Raw genomic sequence first — 23,718 nt, 5'->3', positions numbered from 1 at the left:
CGGATTAGTTTGGCATTTGATAAATTGATACCAAAACAAATTGGTCAAATAAACGACAATTTGGTTTTACCAAATTGAGCTGCAGTTTTTCAAATATATCAAAGAAAAGAAAAGAAAATAAAATAAATTGTTCAGTAAAATACATACTCAGCCCCACCCAACTAGCGAGCATATGGTTCAGTAAAATCTGAATTCTTATTTCCTGACACATCCATAGGGTTTTTGGATTCATCGGACCCTGTTATGTCTGATCCACTGTTATATTGTAAATAATATGGCGGTCGTGAGGGTAGTGAGAGTGTGACAGAATAGCTGTTAAGCATAGAGACAACTGAAGCCATGGATGGTCTGCTTGCCACATTTTCTTGGACGCATAGCAAACCAATGTGGATGCATCTCATCATTTCAATTCCTAAACCTGTCGTCAGCTTTGGGTCCATGATATTTGCCACTGTATCATTCCTCCAATTCCTCCAAGCCTATCAAGTTCATAAACACATTAATTAAAGAAGAAATTATGCTGCTTTCCCTTGTTATGGTTTTTTGGTAGCAAAAGAGTTTGATGATGTAAAACCTTATATTCATACTCACATAGCTTAAAAGATCCTCCTCATTGTCTCCGTTTCGAAAACTGCTAATCCTTTTACCACTTAAGATTTCAAGAACTAACACGCCAAAACTAAAGACGTCCGACTTGACTGAAAAACGTCCATGACCTACATATTCTGGAGCCATATATCCACTGCATTATTGTATTCACCAAATTAAAATTTTAGTTATGGTGTGGACAAGCACAACAACGTAATTTAGCTTTGAAATTTGCAGATACTTACTAGGTTCCCACAATTGTCTTGGTATCTCCTTGAGTTTGATCCATCATAAACAATCTTGCCATGCCAAAATCCGCAATTTTAGGATTCATATCTTCATCCAACAGAATGTTGCTAGGTTTAAGATCACGGTGGATAATTCGAAGTCGAGAATCTTCGTGAAGGTAAAGAAGCTCTCGAGCAATGCCTCCTATGATTTTGTAACGTGTTTCCCAATCCAAATGTGGTTGATCGATTGGATCTAAATCCAATTCCATCAAAATGAAACATGATTTTGTTAATATGCTTTCCTATAATACAAAATCGAGGCAGAAATGATTATGAATTATGACAAAAAGTAGAACAAACATACCAAAAATGAAGTGATTAAGGCTGGTCTTAGGCACATATTCATAAATGAGGATTCTTTCCCCTGCTTTCAAGCAAAAACCTAGCAGCCTCACTAAATTCCGATGCTGAAGTTGAGCAACTAACGTGACTTCAGTTTTGAATTCACGTTCACCTTGTTCAGAATTCTTAGAGAGCCTTTTCACAGCTATATATGTTCCATTCGCTAGCGTACCCTGAAGGTTTATAAGAAAATTTGAAAAGTTAATTACGCAAAACAATTCATTCATGATGAATCTTTTTCCTTGTGATAGTGTTTCGTTACCTTGTAAACGGCTCCAAATCCACCCTGTCCAAGCTTATTTGCATCAGAGAAGTCATCTGTTGCAGATCTTATAGTTTCAAAATCATATTGCAACGATTCCACCAGACTAACGTCTTCCGAATTCTCATCTGAAAAGGGGAAAATGAATTAGCAAACAGAGTTCCAAAACCTCACTAAGATAAATAAACAGACTTGAACTTACCTTGTTCAAGTTTTACCCTTCGTTTCTTTACTCTGAAGAAAAAGCATATGCTGCTGAAAATAGTGACAAAAACAACCAAAACCACAACGATGATGATGACAGTTTGTTTTGTGTTACTCTTCTTTTTTGCTGAAAATCAGATGGGATATCTTATCAAAAGCCAAAACCACACCACACAATTGTAAGACATGGATCAAATTGAAGATTTGCAGGGTAACCATAATAAGCATACATACCTTCTTCAGGTGCTGGTGCTGCCAGAAATGGAGCTGGAATATCTACGACGGAATCGGCCGTAGACGCATAGAAACTATTATTCTCATACCTTAAATTACAGCTGGGTTTAAGGACTCTTCCTCCATTCTTTCTACCGCAACAGGTTTGAATTTCTGTGACGGACTGTTTAAGGCAACTGCTGCAATTTTGCTTGTCTATGTCTGGAGTGCACTGAGCAAGTGCGTATATTGTTTCACCTCCGGGGACAGTTGAATGCCCTGCTGCAAATTTTTTAGGAGAATTCGTTGACGCAGCTGTGTCACTTAAATTACCCAACAAGTGGGTAAGCACCGGCTCAAACTGTTGAGGATTTTTAGGATAGTTTGGGCTAGGCAAATGCTTAAGAGGGTCCGTTTGTTCAATACCAAATATCACGTCGTGTGAGTATCTCACCATACAAGGCTCTGCCCATATGATTGCTTCCTTATGAGTTGAACAATTTTGCAAGAGAATTTCAGTAGACGTGTTGAGACAAGCCTGACAAGACTTCAGTGAGAGATCTCCTCTGCATAATGCAATTGCATTGATCTTGTTGGAGTCTTGTCCCTTGGATGAACTGTAAAACCCGGAATTGTTTTGGGTGTTGGAGGAGAAGGAATAGAGGAGGCTGTTGAGGTTCTCTTCGTACTTGTCACCTGCTGTGTAGGTGCCAGTATTAGAGCATTTCCAGCAGTAGTCTGCCGTAGGTGTGCATGGTCCATCATCTTGGGATATGGTGGGAGCAACAAGGTTTAAGATAATAATAGCAAGATTAATGAAGAAAAGCATTGATCTTGAGGAACCCATTTTTCTTGCTCAACTCACAACAAGCAACAACTACTTCGTCTTGAAGGAAAGACAAGATGGTTTCTTGACTTAAAAATATACATGGTCTAGATGGCTTCCCGACCCTTAATTTGACCTCAAGTCTTCTCTTTGAATTTTCTTCTGAATTAGCCAGACCACATGTTTTCTTCACTCTTTATCATTGGATTGGAAGACTAATGATGCGGGCCAACCAGAAAGCACAAGGCAATTGCGAGGTATATTCGTCAGACACAGACACGTCAGTTCATGGATGAAAATGTGATGCAAAAATTTATTTTAATTTTAATATTTTAATATGGGCCTAAATCCAAATTAATCCGAAATTTATTGGTTTGTGTTGGGTTGATTGGATTTGGGTTTTGTTGAAAACATGTTTCCAGTCCGGATTAGTTTGGCATTTGATAAATTGATACCAAAACAAATTAGTTTAATTTGGCCTCTCAAATAAACGACAATTGGTTTTACTTTATGTACAGAAAATATTTAACTTGAGCTGCAGTTGTGATTAACGGAAACTACATGTGTTTATGGGTTGGTAGTATTTTTCCAAGCTCAGTGAATTTTTAGAGATAGAGGAATATTGGAAATCAAGAAATGATGTGGCTAAATTGTGGGCGTCGACTGGTAATCTGATCCTGCGACTATCCTTGGGCCAGCTAAGGGACACGTGTCATTCTGATTGTTGATCAATTGTGCCAACTTAGCGTAGGTGTCGATGGTATAGGATTGAAAGGACGCGTGTTGGTCTCTTCTTTCTCCATGGGTGGGGGTAGGTGTTTCCAAAGAGATCAAAAGGTGGGAAAGGATGGTTTTCTTGGAGAGAGAGAGAGAGAGAGAGCCCAGCCTTCTTCCTCCTTCAAACAAGAATCGTAGGAACGAGGTCTTCAAGTTAAGGTAAACCATTCTTGGATTTGGTTAAGTTTAGAACACAGTTGAAACTAAAAGACAAGAATGCGTTTTGCGTACGTTTGCTTTTGGTTTTTTTCTTTGTTTCTCCTCAGACATCTCAAATAGAAGACCTGACCTGTGGACTTAAAGACTCCTTTTGTGTAGGCCCGTGGTGTCTGGACACTCACTGTTATCGGGTTGTCCCCTTTAACACGCGGACATGACCATGATTCGGGAACAACTGTTAATTTGTTTTAACGAGTTAATTAGTACTTACCAATCAAGTAATCAAACAATTACATCAGTAATTACTTGGTGCTACAAATTTAAGGTAAAAAAGAAAACAAGAAGAAAGAATAACTGGTTCATTCAATTCAACACATCCATTTTATATAATTTAAAATATATATACATATATTAATATAAATAAAAAAGCTGCTCTGTTTATGTTATTTTCCTTTTTACTTACATAGTCCAGAAGATATTCCACATTCTCTCTGCGACGAAAACTCTTTCTTTGTTCACCTACTATCTCTAAAATTAAGACACTAAAATTAGACATCCGACTTAACAGAAAAGTGTTCATGCATCACATACTTTGGAAGTATATATTCACTGTATATTAATAACATTGAAGTCGATTTTGTTAGTAGTATGAATTGGATTATTGATATAGATTAATGCACACAATTGTCATATAAGCCATCAAATCTCGTCAAATTATGTATATACTAAAGCTCAATCCAACTCTATATTGTATTTAAGCATAATGTAATGACGGAAATGTCCCTCTTTTCAGTATTATTTTCAATTTTGTTTTCTCATTAGCGCCGAAAATGACCTCCACTTAACATTTTATGTTCTTCCCTTTTTGTCCCTTTTCCTTCTGTCTTTCTTTCCCTGCGAACGTTTCGTTCGCTCAGAGAAGGAGTTCATCTTCAGTTGATTTCGAACTAGCTGGTTGGCCTGGTTGGGGGACAACGATGGAAGATTTGCGTTCACTGTTGGAGATGCTTTGGTGGCCACTGATTAAATAGATTGAGGTTAAATAGATTGAGGTTATACTTTTGTCCATCATATTAATAGAATGCTTGATGTACCTAAATTGTTGTGTTGTCTTGTTGGATTTTTGAACTTAATTATGTGATAATACTTGTTGTTTTCACTCAAAATTTTCCATTTATCTACACTAACATAGTTAAAACCTCCGCAGAGGACAAGAAAGAACATAAGCCACCTCTACTGCTAAGCTAACAAGAGAAAGAACCCCTCATAACAGAGATCAATGTAGAAAAATCATCTTCCATCACCTAGTAGCATATATATAAAGACCTATCCAAACTCTTTTGAACAATAAGTAGCTCAATATTGCCGATATTTTGATGTTTTAACTGCTACTTGATTTATTAAAATATGGTTAGTATTTTAACCTGACAAACAGCATAAAAAAACATGTTATCCTATTTTTTGTAACTTAGACTTGCTAAACAAAGCATGATGCCACTATTTAGATCTCCATGTCTGTATAAATAATACCATCTTTCCTACATATTTTCACAACTTTGTACACATTTCACACGGTTTTAAAATTAAACAAATGAGATTATGAAAGTAAATATTCTCGCATTTATTGCTACTGCACTGTGTATTCCCTGTTATTTTGAGGTCATATTATGTATTCAGAGTTTGCCTCAATTTGGTACTGCTCTCGCGGCTCGCACCGTGAATAGCCGGGACACTGAGGAATATCCAGAAAGGCATTTAGGGAATCGCCCAAATTCCATAGCTTTAGGTCCGCTATCCCGATCATGATTTTCCTACCTCTAACCGGTAACCCGGTCAAACCGCCCAAACCAAACTGATGGTTTGGTTTTTTTTTCAATTTTTTTTTGGGTCATCGGTTTGAACCCAAACCAATCTGAAATATATGGTTCGGTGTACGGTTTGCAATATTCAAAACTCCTGTTTAACCAAACCAAACTGAAGATATTAAAAAAAATATATATATATAATATTATTATAAGATATATATATATTAAGGAATGTATATATAATACATAGTTTCAATCTTTTCTTTTTCTTTTCTCTTAATCTCTCCGTTTGTCTTGTCTTTATCAGTCCCTCTCTCTCTATTTTTTTTTCCTTCTTCTTATGTCTGTCTTCACTCCCTCTCCCCATCTCCCTCTTCTTCTTTTTTCATTCTTCTTCTTCTCTCTCTTTTCTTTTTCTCCTTCTTCTTCTCCATCTCTCCCTCTCTTTTTTTCTTCTCTCTCTCTCTCTCTCTCTCTCTCTCTCTCTCTCTCTCTCTCAGAAAGCCAAAAAACTGAAACCGAACCAAATCAAACCACCAAGTCCGATTAACCGAAGTGGTCGGTTTTCATCAATTATGGTTTGGTTTTGGTTTTAAAAATAGCCAAACTGAAGCCTACGGTTCGGTGTTCGGGTTGAGCCCTAAAAACCAACTCAAACCGAACCTAGGCCTAACGGGCCCATTGCTAGTACTTACTAGGTCCCCACAATTCAATTGGTACTTCCTTGTGTTTGATCAAGCACGAACAACCTCGCCATGCTAAAATCTAATATATTACCTCGCCATGCTAAAATCTTGGGGTTTATTTCGGCATGCGCATTCATTTTGAATTGGGCTTTTTGGAGTTGTCCAGTCCGCACATCTTACACAACAGAAAAGGAACACTACAAAGCAACTAAATCGAACAAACAATCATATTTAGCAGCAGGAGGGAGAGAATGAATCCAAACATGGGGAGACATGTACAAATGATCAGCCGAAGCCAAAGCGCCTGTAGAAAAATTCGCCTCACGTGGGACACACTGAAAGATGATTTCCTCAAAACAAGCCAAGAAATGAATATTCTTAACCAAAGTGTGGGAGACGCCAGGGGACTTCACAAACTTTGTTAACAGAATCAATTAGGAGCTTAGAATCTCCTTCAACCAAAATCTTACTAAGACCTTTAGATTTGGCATGAATATACACTTAGACATTACAAAAGCAAAATTAAGATTATACCATATAATGTCTGCCCTTTGCATCAGAGCTCATATATTAAAATAATTTAGAATATCGTATTGTATAAAATAAATAAAAAAACAATAGAATAATCCTTATTTTTTATTATTAAGCAAAAAGAGGGTAATCCCTATTACATTGGTCTTGACACATTCAAGCACCAACAAACGATAAGTGCCCTTGTTAAATTCAAAATTGTAATAAAACAAAATTGAATAAACTTTCTTGCCCTTCTTCGCTTCCAGACTCTCACAAGCATAATGACAATACCAATCGTCAGAATGACGGTGGCGACACTTTTATTGTAATGATACTCGTATTATTTCCTGCAAAAATCACAAGGCTCTGTTTGTTAGCGACGTGGTGTTAACTAATTGGGGCTCAAACAAGAAATTAAGCAACAAACAAAAATAAATTATTATACCTTGTTCGCCTGGAAGGTTTATTAGGGTATCTGCTCCAGACTCAGAAAGGATTGGACTCAAACCTCAAATAACAGCTGGGTCTAAGAACTCTTCCTCCACCCACACCACCACAACACTCTGTAATATTTGGGATGGACTTTTTAAGGCAATCGCTGCAGTTTTGTTTGTTCAAATCAGGGCTGCACTGGACAGTTGCATATATAGTTTGATTTGTTAAAGGCACCAACGCATTCCCTGCTGCAAATTTTAAAACAGAGTTCCCTGCTGCAGCTTTCTCACTTAAATTTCCAAATAAGGGGTCGCGCACCTGCTTGTACTGTTCAGCGTTTGATATGTTATTTGGGCTCGGCACAAACTTAACAGGCTCATATTCAAGCACACCGAAAATCGAGATGTTCGAGTATCGAACCGCACAGCGCTCTGCCCATATGATTGCTTCCTTCTGATTAGTACAGTTCTGCAGGAGAATGGAAACAGAGTCCTTGAAACAGGTGCGGCAATCTTCGAGTGCAACGTCCCCTCTGCATACGGCAATTGCGTTCACTTTGTTGGGGGCTCGTCCCAGAGAAGAACTGTAAAATCTGGGATTGATTTTGGGGTTGGAAGGGAAAGAGGAGAGGAGGGTGTTGAGGTTTTGATTGTAGATGTTGCCATTGTTGGTGTTTTTAGTATTGAAGCAGCTCCAGCAGTAGTCTGCTCTCATCGTGCAAACACCGCTGGTGCTATGGTCGCCCACTATGGTAGGAGCAAGAGGGGCCAAGACCAAGAGTATAGGAAGAATGAAGAAAATTAGCAATCTTGAGGAACCCATTTCTCTGTTTGTTCCTCTGTATGAAAATAACTTCGGCTTTTATAGCGAAAACTATCCCGATACAGGAAGGAGACTCGAACTTTGGAGGCGGACTCACTACCAAATTAGACGTATAGGATGCTTTTCTCAAATCCAGGATAATAATAAGAATTAATTGTGGGAGTGTTGGATCGGCAAAATGTGGAAGATCCAGATAGATTAAGTTGATACAATATTAATTCTTTTATGTCATGCTCATGTTGATACTGTGGATCGGTGGCCATCCTGTAGTAATATTGTGCCTCGTGTGTTTGTCTTGAAAAGCAGAAAAAAAATTAGCAAGAAAATCCATCATTCCGATCTTGAATGCTTTGTATCACCGGTCCATATTTAAAAATGAATTCCAAACGAATAGAACTTGTAATGAAAGATACTAAGATGGATCAAATCTGAGCACCCCTACAGTAAAATATGTATATGTCATCGTGCACGCGGAGACTGAGTGGTCAATTTTTACTGGTTGGCTCGGCAATTAGGGTTCCTTGCCTGCCCAGTTGAACACCATGTCCAATTGGCAATTAGGGTTCTTTCTTTCTAATTTTCATTAATCTTGAAAATGAATGTAGAAGTTGAGACTTCTTTCTTTTGGCTCGTTGTACAGGGTGAAACCTGCAGAGGTATATATGACAGGGTTAAGGATCTCAATTGATGTGTTTGTTCTGAGTGGTGCTGGTGCTTCTCAAATAAGAAATAAGAATATATAAAAGCTTCGGCTAGAGCTTTTTGTTGATGATTGGCTCAAAAATTAGTCAAAAAGCAAAACTGCTTTCGGCTAGCAGACAAATTGGAGACAAATTGATGGCTAGCATTGATGGCTTACTTTTACCTTTTGACTTGTGTGTTTTGCTTTCGGCTAGCAGACAAATTGGAGACAAATTAATGGCTAGCATTGATGGCTTACTTTTACTTTTTGACTTGTGTGTTTTGCTTTTGCCGTTGGGTGGTTGAAGAGCAAATGTTTGGCTTATAAAAGGGAACATGCACTTGGGAAAAAAATGGAAGAGCGGAAAGCACCGAGAGTTGATGAGAGAAGAGAGAAGTTGGGAGAGAGAAAAATAATAGTTTGGGCAACTAAGCTTTTGTTGCTATTGTTGGTTATTTTTCCCTCTCTAAATTGTACTCAATTTGTATCCCCTTTATATTCTTGAGTGTGTGAGCTTGGGTATATTTGGGGCTTGGGTTTTCTGAGTGGTTAAACACTATTGTATTCTCTCATTGATTATAGTGGAATACTCCGTCGTCTCCAAACTGGATGTAGGCAATTGCCGAACCAGTATAAATCTTGGTGTTGTTCTTGTTGATTATTTTGTTCTATTTTTCTCCTGCCTGTTGTTATTTTTCACTCGCAGTTGGTTGACGCTTCCGCACAACAAGTGGTATCAGAGCTCCAGTTTTCGACTGGGGTCTTGTAGGAGTGAAAAATTTGCTGGTGCTACAGTACTGTAAACAGTACCCCGTGAATAGTGCTCTGCTACAGTCCCGTGAATAGTACCAAGCAGATTTGATGGCTGGAGAAAAAGACGAAGTTTTGAAGGAGAAGGAGTCGGCATCGTTGTCGTCGGCACCTACATCCAATAGACATCCAATTGCCACTACAAGGTTAGAGGTTGATAAATTTAATGGCTCTAATAATTTTGGTATGTGGCAATGTGAAGTTATGGATGTGTTGTATCAACAAGAGCTGGATATGGTTCTGGAGGATAAACCCGAAGATATTGATGACAAGCAGTGGACGCGAATTAATCTCCATGCTTGTGCCGCTATTCGATCATTCCTTGATAAAGAGTTGAAATACCCGTATATGAAGGAAACTTCTGCTAAGAAGTTATGGATGAAATTGGAGGAGAAGTATATGACCAAGAGCGCAGAAAATCGGCTCTTCTTGAAGAAACGACTCTTCCGATTTCAATATCGCTCAGGTATTTCTATGCATGAACACCTCAATGATTATAATAAAATACTTGCTGATTTAGCAAATCTTGATGTGATAATTCCTGACGAGGATAAGGCACTATGTTTGTTAAATTCATTGCCTGATGATTATGATCATTTGACAACTACTTTGTTGTATGGAAAATCCGAGGTGAAACTGGATGAGGTGTCTGCGGCATTGGTGAATCATGAGTGTCGAAAGAAGGAACAGAAGACTCAAAATTCACAAACCGAGGCACTCGTTGCAAGGGGTCGAACAGAGGAAAGAAAATCTGGGAAGCGGGGAAAATCTCGAGGGAAGTTTCCTGCTAAAGATGAATGTGCCTTTTGTCGCCAAAAGGGTCATTGGAAGAAAGACTGCCCCAAATTGAAGAACAAAGAGAAGGAGGAAGCGGGTTCTGAAGCAAATGTTGCAAAATCTGGAGATGAAGATTTCGAGTTTGCTTTGGCTAGTTCATCTGCTGATGGTCACTCAACTGAGTGGATTTTGGATTCAGGTTGCACCTATCATATGTGTCCTATTCGGGAATGGTTTTCTAGCTTCGAGGAGCTGGATGGTGGAGTTGTTTTGATGGGCAATAATAATGCCTGCAAAACACAAGGGATAGGCAAAATCTGTTTGAAGATGCATGATGGAACAGTCAGAGAATTGAGTGATGTTCGGTATGTTCCGGATATGAAGAAGAATCTCATCTCATTGGGCACTTTGGAATCCAAGGGTCTCAAGATCACCATGGAGGGTGGAGTTCTTAAAGCTGTGCATGGGGCACTAGTGGTGATGAAAGGTACAAGACGAAATAACTTGTATTTCTTGCAGGGTAGTACAGTTATTGGTGGAGCAGCTGTCACCGAAGCTGCTGACGCAGATAGCACAGACACCACAAGGTTATGGCATATGCGTCTTGGGCATGCTGGTGAAAAAGCGTTGCAAGGATTGGTGAAGCAAGGCTTATTGAAAGGTGCAAAGGCATGCAAATTGGAATTCTGTGAACACTGTGTGCTGGGTAAGCAAACTAGAGTGAAATTTGGCACTGCTATTCACCACACTAAAGGCATTCTAGATTATGTTCACACTGATGTTTGGGGACCCTCCAATAATGCATCTTGGGGAGGTAGCCATTATTTTGTCTCCTTTGTTGATGACTTCTCTAGAAGAATATGGGTGTACACCATGAAGCGTAAAGATGAAGTCTTGAGGATATTCCTGAAGTGGAAAAAGATGATTGAAACGCAAAGCGGTCGAAAGATCAAGACTCTCAGATCAGACAATGGTGGTGAATATAAGTCTGATCCTTTCTTGAAAGTTTGTCAAGATGAGGGTATTGTGAGGCACTTCACGGTTAGGGAGACACCGCAACAGAATGGGGTGGCAGAACGCATGAACCGTACTTTGCTTGAGAAAGTTCGGTGTATGTTGTCTAATGCTGGTTTAGGCAAGGCGTTTTGGGCTGAGGCGATTACTTATGCAAGCCATCTCATTAATCGGTTGCCTGCTGCTGCGAATGAGGGCAAAATGCCCATGGAGGTATGGTCTGGTAAACCTTGTACTGATTACAAGTATTTACTCATATTTGGTTGTCCTGCTTACTATCATGTCAGGGAAAGCAAGTTAGATCCAAGAGCAAAGAAAGCTCTATTTATGGGATTTAGCACTGGCGTGAAGGGATACCGACTTTGGTGTCCAGATGAGAAGAAATTTGTTGTAAGCAGAGATGTGACTTTTGATGAGGCTGCTACGGTAAATCAGAACAAGCATGAAGGTGAAATTGAAGCGACTAAGACCATGAGTAGTTCAAAGCAGGTGGAGTTACTGAAAACTCCAGTTGTTCCAGTAAGGTCTGATACTACAGACACTAGTCCTACAATTGATTATGATGATGAGGACAACGATGATGAAGAGGAGGCACCTACCCAAGAGCCTCCACAGCAACAAGATTCTATTGCAACCAGAAGATCGAGAAGGGAAATTCGAAAGCCTGCTCGGTTTACTGATATTGTGGCATATGCACTTCCCATTATTGAAGAGGGAGATATTCTTCTTCAGAAAATTGGGACTGCTGACAATCCTGCGGATATGTTGACAAAGCCAGTTTCGTTGCTCAAGTTTAAGCATTGCTTAGACTTAATTGGCATTTGTAAAGTTTGTTGATTGCCCCATGGGGGATTGGGAGACGACCATTGAGAGTGTTGCTTCGAGGTTTTGAGCCAAGGTGGAGATTGTTGATGATTGGCTCAAAAATTAGTCAAAAAGCAAAACTGCTTTCGGCTAGCAGACAAATTGGAGACAAATTGATGGCTAGCATTGATGGCTTACTTTTACCTTTTGACTTGTGTGTTTTGCTTTCGGCTAGCAGACAAATTGGAGACAAATTAATGGCTAGCATTGATGGCTTACTTTTACTTTTTGACTTGTGTGTTTTGCTTTTGCCGTTGGGTGGTTGAAGAGCAAATGTTTGGCTTATAAAAGGGAACATGCACTTGGGAAAAAAATGGAAGAGCGGAAAGCACCGAGAGTTGATGAGAGAAGAGAGAAGTTGGGAGAGAGAAAAATAATAGTTTGGGCAACTAAGCTTTTGTTGCTATTGTTGGTTATTTTTCCCTCTCTAAATTGTACTCAATTTGTATCCCCTTTATATTCTTGAGTGTGTGAGCTTGGGTATATTTGGGGCTTGGGTTTTCTGAGTGGTTAAACACTATTGTATTCTCTCATTGATTATAGTGGAATACTCCGTCGTCTCCAAACTGGATGTAGGCAATTGCCGAACCAGTATAAATCTTGGTGTTGTTCTTGTTGATTATTTTGTTCTATTTTTCTCCTGCCTGTTGTTATTTTTCACTCGCAGTTGGTTGACGCTTCCGCACAACACTTTTTATTCTCAGAAAGTAGAGCTCTGACCTCTGAGTGGTGCTGGTGCACACACCACCAAGTTAAATCGATGCTTCCAATTAAGTGGAAGACGAAGACGAATTAGTGGAAGACGAAGTGGAAGACTAAGACGAAGACGAAGACATGGTTTACCTTAGTGGAAGACGAAGACGAAGACTCCAACATATATTCTAATTATAGTGCTTGCACTTTTTCTTTTTTCTTTTGAAGCCACTCTGTCTGTGTTCCATGCATGATCATGATCCAGACAGAGAGCCCAATTATACATTTCTTGTTTCTTTCATAGCACATTTTTCAGTTTACCCAGATAAGCTAGTCGATCGAACGAGGAACGAAAGCCCATAAGCTCCAAACCCATTCCAACCCCAACGACATGTTTTCTTTTTCTAGGCAACTTGCCAATTTCGCAAGAAAACTGAAAAAAAACCTCGTCAGTTTACAAGCTGCAGCTGATGTGAGTTAATTAGTCCCAATGTGGATATGCATCATAAACTTCTTCACTTCTTGAATTAGTCCCCATTGTGGGATCTATTAGGTTTGAACCTGTCCCTTCCCTCCAACTTTTGCATGCCTGCAACCATTAATTTGTCAATTTGTAGAAATATAATCAGAGATTAAAAATAAAAAAAAATCCTGTTTTTTTCCTTTTTACTTACATAACTCAGAAGATATTCCACATCCTCTCAGGATGGAGATAAACAGGCATAATAGTGAAGCCACGGGAAGCCATTTTATCAACGCCAATTTGAATTTGAAGCAAGAAGTTACCAACAAAACTTCGGTGCTAAATAAATAAACAAAATCTAAAACCTAAATATGTTATTGTACCGTTGGTACTCAACCACCAGAATGCAGGCTGTGAGGGTACTGCGAGTGTGAGAGACTGGCTGTTAAGCACGGATACAACCAAAGCCGTGGTTGGTCTGTCCACCACATTTTCTTGCACACATAATAAACCAATGTGGATGCATCTCATCGTTTCGGATTGTGAACTTCTCGTCAACACAAGATCTATGATGTTTTGAACCCTATCCGCTCCCTCCAATTTCTCCAGGCCTATCAATATAGTCAAAAAGAAATTTCACCCAGGTAAAAGAGGGAAAATACACTGACTGAATGTATTTATGCTCACATAGGTTAACAGGTCCTCTTCATTTTCGCCATATAGGAATCTACCAATCTTTTTACCGCTAATAATTTCAAGAACTAACACCCCTCTCAAAGCGACCATGATTTACATACTCATGAGCCAGTACATGTAAGTTTTTCTTCTTTTTGAATTCTATTGTAAGAATAGAAAGTTTCATCAATATAGCCGACCAGCTATAGGCTTTAAATAGCAAGTTTCAAACATATAGCCGTGCGGCTATACCATATGTTTTTCAATGACTTTAATTTGTAGTTTTGTTTTAATTAATATTTAGTTAGTGAATAATTAGTATTTAAATATTTTATTAAACCAAAAAAAATTATTACTATTTATTAAGTAATATAATTTTAGAAGTGAATTAAAATATTTAATACTAATTATTAAAACATAATTACAAATGAAAGTAACTATGTAGAATATTTCAAATGTATTGCCGTGGGGCTATGCTTTTTAAGAGGAGAATTTCAAACGTTTAGCCGGGCGGCTATGCTCTTTAAGAGGAGAATTTCAAACGTTTAGCCGCGTGGCTATACTATAAAATAGAAAGTTTCATTAAATAGAGTTTCAAAGGTATAACCGGTTGGGTATACCTTTAAGTAGCATAATATGGATTTCTCTTTTAATTACGTTAATTAGTATTTAAATATTTTATTAAAGAAAAAAATTAATTACTATTTATTAAGAAATATAATTTATGAAGTTCATTTAAACATTTAATACTAATAATTCACTAAAGAAATAATAATTAAAACTTAATTACAAATGAAAGTAACTAAAAAATGATAAGATATTACTCAATGTCTAAATAGAAGAATATTTCAAAGGTATAGCCGAGCGGCTATACGCTTTAATGAACAATATTTCAACAGCTTGGCAGCCTGACGAGATTCTACAAGTATATTTCAACCGTATAGCCGCACGGCTATACTCTATAAGAAGAATATTACACAAGTATAGCCGCTATACATGCTGCTATACCTTTCAATAGCATAATATGGATTTCTCTTTTTTAATTACTTTAATTAGTAGTTATGTTTTAATTATTATTTTGTTAGTGAATAATTAATAATTAAATATTTTATTAAAAATTAATTACTATTTATTAAGTAATATAATTTACAAAGTCAATTGAAATATTTAACATTAATTATTCACTAAAAGAATAATTAAAACATAATTACAAATGAAAGTAACTAAAAAAATGATAAGATATTACTTAATTACTAATTAGAATTTTTTTTTAAATATATATTATTGACCTAAAGATACTAAGTTTATATTAATTTTTTATGAACTATGTACAATGTCAAAAGTATAGCCGGCTATACTCTACAAGTAGAATATTAAATCGAATATTTTAAAAGTATTACCCATCCCAACATCACCCAGAAGTTACCAATCCCCTGGGAGCAATCAATAGGATCTATGTCGATAGCAACACTACCCCGAAGTTACCAATCCTCTGGAGGCAGTGAGTTGGATCCAGGCCGATCCTAATGTCACCTAGAGGCTACCAATCCCTTTGGGTCAATCGATAGGATCCATGCTGATTGCAACATTGCCCGAGAGTACCAATCCTCTGAGAACAGTCAATTGGATCCATGACGATTCCAACATCACCTAGAGGCTACCAATCCTCTGGGGAAATCAATAGGATCCAGGCTGATCCCAACACTACCCTAAGGTTATCAATCCTCTAGAGCAAGTCAGTTGGGCCCATTCTAATTCCAAGATAGCCCTAAGGGAATTTAAGTACGCTTAAACTTGCACACATTGTGAGAAACCAAACGGGAAGTAGAATCCTTATAGATTTATTCAAAAACTCGAACGTACAAGAAATTATAAAAGGCCATAGGCCGGAGCAAAATAAAACAAACGGATACTACGAAATAGAAGATTAGACAACTAACTAGTTGGACTCACCCCACTAAAACCCCAGTGAGGATTGGGAATTGAAACCCAACTTATTATCACTCCCTAACTTAATTTGTCTATCTCGGAAAGTTATCCTAATCAATGAACAAATAATCTACTTTGGCTTTGTCACGAAAGTAGCTGATCCCTTGCTGGAAGTTGTCATGAATCCCCTCAAAGTGAGCAAGAGCCATAGCACAGTCGGCATATACTAGATCCATTTTAAGGCGAGTCAAAGTTTTCTTAAGTAAGTCTCTTTCCCTCTCCATCTGCTAATAACTTGTCCATGGAAAAATCTCTTGTCCCCATCGGAGTGCATGTGACAATGTTTGAAACGTGATGGCCTAGGGTCGTCCCTCATTAAATATGAAGAGCCAGCATCACCTCTGTTCAAGCAAGAAGGTCTAGGACCCTCTTTTTCTTTTCTGACACAATCTGGTGAGTGCCCACAACGAATCGAAAGAGCACTAGAATGAAGTATGCATCTGTTGTCAGATGTCGATCGAGTATTGGATTTACATTCGTGACTAGACAACGAGTTCGGAACTTCAGAGTGGTCGAATAACCTCACTAGCGAACCCAATAAAGAGCCTCCACCATAGCGGATTTCTATTCCTATAGCACCTCCTCTCTTAGGAGATCAGCCATTCTTGGGGATTTCAGAGCAAAGACGGAAGTGAAGTTTTAGCCTACACTTGTGAGCCATGATATCCAGGTACCTAAAACCCATCCTCAGACCCTCATTTTATAGCGTCAGTCAAAATAACTCTGTTGGTTCAGATAATTGTGCAAAGTTTCAAATTCAAAAAGTAGTTTTATTTGAAGAACTGAAATTCAATCCTATTTAAGTTTTGAAAAAAGGATAATGTTATCCTGATGAACTCAACCCATAATACAAAATAGGATTGGAATATATTTGAAACTTGGAATGACCGGACGAATCACATCTAAGAGAACCCATAGTGAAGGCGGTTGTACTCATTTTAGTACTCACCTAGGTAGGACAAGTAAATTAAATACATAATCAGAATAAACCAAGCTTAGATATCAAAAGGAAGCAAGACAAGTCCAGTTAAGTCTGGTACATGATAAGGTTCAATACATAAGGTTCTTCACATGTAGGGGTTCAATTCTTGGCCGAACCGAATCGGTTGGGTTTCTTTTTTTGCAGACTTTTGGGCAAGCCCAATCATAAGTTTAGTAAAATTTAAACAAGGTACTGGAATTTCAGGGATAAGTACCAGATAGAGGAGATGTGCTCTTGCATATTCTTGACACCTCTAATCAAAGCCTAAGCTACACGTTTTGGAACCAAAAGAAATTGCCCACCTTTTTTGCTGCAACAATTGGGTGATAAACTATCTCCTACCTAAAGATCCATTTCCCCATATATACCCGAACTTGTTTCTTGCCCATGTCGATAGCCAGATGCAAAAGCATGGATCATGAATGGTGTATGACCTTGGATCAATTCCCTTCCACTGCTTCCTGACTAAGTCTCCATATTTGATTTTGGGGTATGATGTTTTTTATTTATTTATTGAAATTGAGTTAGTTGCATAAATTTTCGCTGCTTTTGAGTGAACTATAAACCATGACATGCTTTCAAGTTTTATATTTCAGTTTTAATGGCTACGATTGAATTAACTAAGGTTTTCTGAAAGAATGGGCAAACTGCTGTTGTTATCATATTGTTGTGACATGTTTTAAAGAAATTGCTAAAGAAAGACAAGCATAAATTTATGTTGCAATTAATAAGGACTATTATAACATAGAAAATGCCAAGTGGCTTTATGAGTTTAATAAGGACTTGTTGTCCAAGTTCAAATAGAAAATATTAGTTTAATCATTTACGAATTTTTATAACATTTGAATTGTACCATACATTTGGACAAGTTTATTTCTCCTAAAAAATATTTGAATTAATTAAGGATAAAATAAATACAGGTTATAACAAATAGAAAGTATTAGGTTATATGGATCGACATAAATAAGTAACAAATAGAAAATATTAGTTTAATCACTTACGAACTTTTATTTTAAGTAACTACTTCTAGTTAGTATTATCAATATTCATGGCGATTTGAGTAATTGACAAACATGGATTGTGTAATTGACAACCAAGAGCAACCAATTGCATACCAATATCACTACTACAAAAAGTGAAAAAGACGACCAGAAAACAACGACGGTCTAAGTGAAAACCGTCGTGGTTTATAAAAAGACGACGGTTCTAAAAACACCGTCGTGTAATACAACCTTAGACAACTAAAAAATGGAGTTTCAAATGGCTGTTCAAAAACAACGACGTACATAATTAAACAACCGACGTCTATTTGAAACAGATTTCCTCAGTGTAAAATCAATGCCAACAAAGAACGGCAGAAGTTATGAATCGACCGACGTAGAAAGTAAAGACGACGATTTCAATAAAAACTGCCGTTTTTACTCATAAAATAACACGACGAGGTTTTCGTATAAGACGCCGTATAATTACAAACAAATCCACGGCTTTAAAATACAAAATATCGCCGTATTAAATTAATTTACAACGACGAAAAATATAAATATATCGACGTCATTCTCGTATAGTTCTACTACGTTATCTTTAAATCGTACAATAAAATTTATCGTCGTATTTATTCATTTTATACGTCGTACCTTTAATTTTAACGGTCGTCTTAATAAGAATTTTTGTTAACAATTTTTTTCTTTGATTTTCTTATCCTACGTCGGTAGATCTACTTAATGACAAGAATTGAAATAACCACGACGGTTTATATAGAACACCGCCGACATAATCAGTTTTGTCTGAGATCCCAAGGGTTACGAAATCTTACCAGATGGAACTCTGTTCCACATCATAATCTTAACAGATGACACAGATTTGCAAATATTGCGTCGTGTTAGTTTACAAATTCTAGAACATTAATTTCCCTCATTTTAAATTTCCTCGGGAAAGAAAAATCTATTTATCACGCTTTGGAATTGAAAACTAAAACTGAAAGAATACGGGAAAAAAAACTCCATTTATAATTTAAAATTAAAATCCACGTCGGTTGTAGTACACTTAACGACGTTTAACAAAATAATCTACGTCGGTAATTATAAATCTACCGCCATCGTAACTTAATATAGACGACGAGAAAAGACGACGGTAGAACAGAAAACCGCCGTTGTTTCAGTTTCTTTAACATATCTTCTGCAGGACTTGTGTAGTTCAAAGCATTGACAATGTCTTCATCATATCTCCCAGAAACTACTGATTCAATTGCTCATGCTTTAGAGGCCATCTGAAGCCATTTCTATTCTTTATCGCATTCTTGAAACCCATCTTCTTCTTCTGAAGCTCTACGGATAAAGGAAGAGGCTATCACAATAAATCCGACGGATCTTCTTAGGCAAGAAAATCAAGCAGAGGATCAGGCACATCTGATCTTCAGATTTCCCTGAGAAGCGAACTTTCCTTCGACAGCGAGTGGAGGCCAGGCTTGCATCTCTTTTGATGGAAAGCAAGGAGTATTCAGAAGCACTAAGTGTCCTATCAGGCTTGATCAAGGAAGTGAGAAGGCTAGTTGACAAGCTTCTTCTTGTGGACATATATTTGATGCGAGTAAGCTCAATTTCTCTTTGAGAAAACATCCAAATTATTATCTTTGAGACATGAGAGACTGAGAGAGGAAGAACTTGGAACCTTAAATGTAAACCGAAAATGAATGAAAGCGACAAATTTATAGAATAAATTTTTAAAACCAACGGCGGTCCTTACAAAAAAACCGCCGTTTAAATTGTAAAATCAACGTCGGTATGATCGACGTATATTACAGAAATCCACGTCGGTAAATTAATAAAAACGACGTGTTAAATAATATACCATGACGCGAGTTATTACTTATGTACTTTAATTTTTGAGTTTACTACGACGGTACCTACAAACTACTGTCGTATTTATTTACCACGTCCGAAATTAAATGTACCGTCGTATTTTGTAATTTATACGTCGTAGTTATATGTAACCGCCATATTATTTTTTTGAAATGGTTTTATATGTAAGCAACTTTTCGTCTACTTGACTTACACATTTGTTGTTTTTATATTCTTATTTTATTTAAATCTGTCATCCAAAAAAGAAACTTTACATATTGCAGAATATTAATTTCCTTCGTTTTAAATTTCCTCCGGAAAAAAAACTCTATTTATAACGCACTGTAATTGAAAAATAAACTGAAAGGTCACGGGAAAAAAAATTCTATTCATAATTTAAAAATTAAAATCCACGTCGGTTATATTAAACCTAACGACGTTAAATGAAATGATTCCACGTCGAATGAAAAATATTGCGTCGTTTTAGTTAAAAACGACGTAGTTAAATGTAACCGCCGTATTATTTTTTTGAAATGGTTTTATATGTAAGCAACTTTTCGACTTACACATGCACTGTTTCCAAACCCGATTAAAAATTTCAATCTCCCAGAGAAACCTTTTCGTCTTTTTTCCTTGTCAGAGCATTGTCAGAGTTTCTCATCGTCTTCCTCTCGTCTTCTTCGTCGTCTCTGAACTTAAACATCGATCATCTTCCTCTTGCTTTCATTGCACGCAAAAGGTAAGCTTTCATTTTCACTATTTTGGTTACTGTTTTGCATGCTCATACGTTTTTTGTTTGAAAAATCTTTTTACCTTTTTTCTGGCCAAAATCATTTTACTTCTTTCCAAGTTTGATAAAATATACAGACAAAGAGAGAAAGTTTCCAACTTTGAAGACAACTACATCAACTAAATAAGACGACGGTAGACCACGACGGTTCGTCAGTTGTTCTAGCGTCGTCTGAAAATTGACAAAGTTGTTTTTAAAATAATAGTCTTTTTTTATATGCTTGTTTAATTGCAGGTTTGATTTCGCTGAACAATGGTTTTTGTTTTTCCCTTATTTGATAAAATATAAAGAAAAAGAAACTAGGGTTGGTATCTAATATAGACGATAAAATATAAATAATAGTTTACCACGACGGTGTATTACTATTGACGTCGTGTGAACATATATACCACGACGTTATATAAATAATGGTTTTAAACATTTATTACGTCTGAGATTATTTCATTGCGTCGTCTAAAATCATATCATACGTCGTATTTTGTTAATACCGTCGTTTGTGTTCTTAATGTTTTCCTGAAATATTTTCACTTGCAGTTTTGTCTGTTAAAATGGTTTCTCAACAACAAACTAAGGATTCTGGCTCCAAGAAGCTTGGAATGGTAGCTCCTCAAGATAAGTCTTCGAAGGAGATGAAGTCTTCGAAGAAGATGAAGTTTGCTTCATCATCTGCTGAGACAGAACAAACCAGCCAGACAACAATCTCAGATGATTCAAAGACTGGTCGAGGTATGAGCACAATGCCTCGTGTTGTGAAGAGAAAGCTTCAGAAACTGAGGCCAATTGTTGAGTACAATAAAAGGGGGAAAGGTGTTGGCCAAGCACATATTGAGATGCAGTCGTATATTGGTGTGTTGGCACGCTCCAGGATCCCACTTGTGGACAAGAAATGGTCCCAAATCCCCAAGGATATAAAGGAGCAGATTTGGGAAGCAGTTGACATGGCTTTTGTCGTAGGCCAAGGGGGCAAGACCTCTGTTTTAGCTTCTGCTTCCAAGAAATGGAAGGATTTCAAGTCTACACTAACGAGGCATTATATCCTTCCATACACCAATGACAGGGAGAAATTAAGCCAACCCCCTGAAACATATAAATTCATAGAGAAAGCACAATGGGATGCCTTTGTAGCTTCAAGGCTATCCAAAGATTTTGAGTCTGTGCATTCTCAACATGCACAGATTAGGGAGAAACTCGAGTACAATCATCGATTGTCTCGAAAAGGATATGCTGGATTGGAGGATCAATTGGAGGAAACCATGCCTGGGGTAGAAATTGATCGATCTACCTTATGGAAGAGAGCTAGACAGGACAAACATGGTAACATCCCTGATCCAAAGGTGGCAGAGAAAGCAAAATTAATTGTAAGCCTACTATCACTCTGTTTTAAATTTTTATTAAACTGTGAATTATTCTTATTACGTCGTATGTTATATTTTTCGTCGTGTGAATGATATTACCACGTCGAAAAGTTTTTAAAAACGTCGTTAAAGGTCTAAATAGGAATCACTACTATGTTTTCTGTAATTACAGCATAAGACGTCGGTGGTTCATTTTCGCGTCGTGTGAATGATATTACCACGTCGAAAATTTTTTAAAAACGTCGTTAACGGTCTAAATAGGAATCACTACTCTGTTATCTTTAATTATAGCATAAGACGTCGGTTGTTTATTCATTTCCTCGTTTTAAATAAATAACCACGTCGGTATAACTACCGTCGTGATAAGTTATAATAACGTCGGTTTATACGTTATTGCGTCGTGTGAAATTATATAATACGTCGTTTGTACATAAATAACCGTCGTGTGTTTTTTTGTTTATCTTTTTTTAGGATGAATTGCAGAAACAAGTCTCGGAAGGCAAAGTCAGAGTAGATGGCAGCAATGATGTGCTGACCATGGCTTTGGGCCCCGAGCATCCAGGCAGACTGAGGGGAGTTGGTGCTGGTGTTTCCCCAAGGCAATATTTCAATTTGCCCAAACCACAGAGGGTGAGCTTTGACGACCGTTTGAAGGACAGTTTTAAGAGTTCTCCTTCAAGAAGAGACTAAAAAGATGGAGGCTAAGGCAAGGGAAGAGGCCTTAAGGATGGAGGCTAGGACAAAACAATTGGTAGAGGCTGAGAGGGAGCATTTCCTGAGTCAGCTTTCCCAATTAATTCCCAATTTTGATCCAAGCATGCTTAAACCAAGAATTAGCCAAAGCCCCAAAAATCCAATGTCTGACAAAGCTAGCTGCTCTGGAGGTGATGTGAGATCCCTACATTTGGAGGATGATACTGCCAAAATGGGGAAACATCAGCCAGATGAAGAGAAGGAAGAAGAAAAAAGAGATGAAGAGAAGGAAGAAGAAAAGGAGAAAGAAGATGAAGAAAAGCATGACGACAAGGTATGTTCACATAACTTTGCCTTTTTTATTTGTTTTTCAAAATTTCAGACGTCGATATTTTTATTTAATCCGTCGTTTGTTTAAAACTTAGACGGCGGAATTTTTTTAAGACGTAATAAAATATTTAAACGACGGTTTTTGCACCGTCGTTTAAATGGTTTCAGACGACGCTTTATTCATAAAACCGTCGTCTTTATTGAATTACCACGACAGTTTTTTCACCGTCGTTTAAATACTTTTAAGACGACGTTTTATTACTTAAACCGTCGTCTTTATTGAATTACCACGTCATTTTTTTTATTTCTTTAAACAGGTTATTGAAGTTGGTGCTTATTCAAAAATGGAGGCGCCATCTTCTTTAAAAACCCTTTGTCGTTTTGTGGAAACGACACTCCTGCCTGAGGATAAGACAGTCCAATTTACAATTGATAAGGAGGTGTTTGGTGGTGAGCGCGATACCTTCCTCCTGCCTGAAGATATTACACAATTTGCAGGCATGGAAGAAATTGGAGCTACTGTATTGGCTGTATATATGAGGTTTGTACTTCTAAAATAATAACTCGTTGGTTTATATATTGCGTCGTCTTAACTAACTAACCACGTCGTCTTAACTAACAACCGTCGTGATAAATATATTATAACGTCCTCATCTATTTCAGTACGTCGTGTGAAATATTATAATACGTCGTTTTTTTATACATAACCGTCGTGTTTTGTGTGCTGACTTGTTTATATTATTTTATTTGTTTAGGTACTTACACGATGTTTTGAAAAAAGCCAATATGTGCAGTATGGTTGGCTTTATCGACCCTGGTACAGTTAGTGCCAACTCTGGCAC

General features: G+C 37.4%; 2 protein-coding genes across 2 annotated transcripts; both read right to left on the bottom strand.

Moving 5' to 3' along the window:
• On the bottom strand, positions 71–2,896 carry LOC18779987 (putative receptor-like protein kinase At4g00960). Its single transcript, XM_020562841.1, has 7 exons — positions 1,921–2,896; positions 1,685–1,813; positions 1,483–1,610; positions 1,183–1,393; positions 834–1,071; positions 592–742; positions 71–479 (listed from the first exon to the last, which is right to left on the bottom strand). The coding sequence occupies exons 1-7, from the start codon at positions 2,744–2,746 to the stop codon at positions 162–164; spliced, it is 2,001 nt and encodes a 666-aa protein (XP_020418430.1). The 5' UTR covers positions 2,747–2,896; the 3' UTR covers positions 71–161.
• Positions 6,769–8,039, bottom strand: LOC18779191 (cysteine-rich repeat secretory protein 38). Its single transcript, XM_007213175.2, has 2 exons — positions 7,111–8,039; positions 6,769–7,012 (listed from the first exon to the last, which is right to left on the bottom strand). Exon 1 carries the CDS (start codon positions 7,920–7,922, stop codon positions 7,152–7,154), a length of 771 nt encoding a protein of 256 aa, XP_007213237.1. The 5' UTR covers positions 7,923–8,039; the 3' UTR covers positions 6,769–7,012; positions 7,111–7,151.

Source organism: Prunus persica, chromosome G4 (genome assembly GCF_000346465.2).
Source record: "Prunus persica cultivar Lovell chromosome G4, Prunus_persica_NCBIv2, whole genome shotgun sequence".
NCBI lineage: Eukaryota > Viridiplantae > Streptophyta > Magnoliopsida > Rosales > Rosaceae > Prunus > Prunus persica.
This window is presented reverse-complemented; position numbering and strand designations above follow the sequence as displayed.

Coding starts and splice junctions, on each gene's coding strand:
- LOC18779987 (XM_020562841.1), bottom strand. CDS start 2,746: ATGGGTTCCTCAAGATCAATGCTTTTCTTCATTAATCTTGCTATTATT. Junction 1,611..1,684: donor AAGGGTAAAACTTGAACAAG/GTAAGTTCAAGT, acceptor TCCCCTTTTCAG/ATGAGAATTCGGAAGACGTT. Junction 480..591: donor AGGAGGATCTTTTAAGCTAT/GTGAGTATGAAT, acceptor TGAACTTGATAG/GCTTGGAGGAATTGGAGGAA.
- LOC18779191 (XM_007213175.2), bottom strand. CDS start 7,922: ATGGGTTCCTCAAGATTGCTAATTTTCTTCATTCTTCCTATACTCTTG.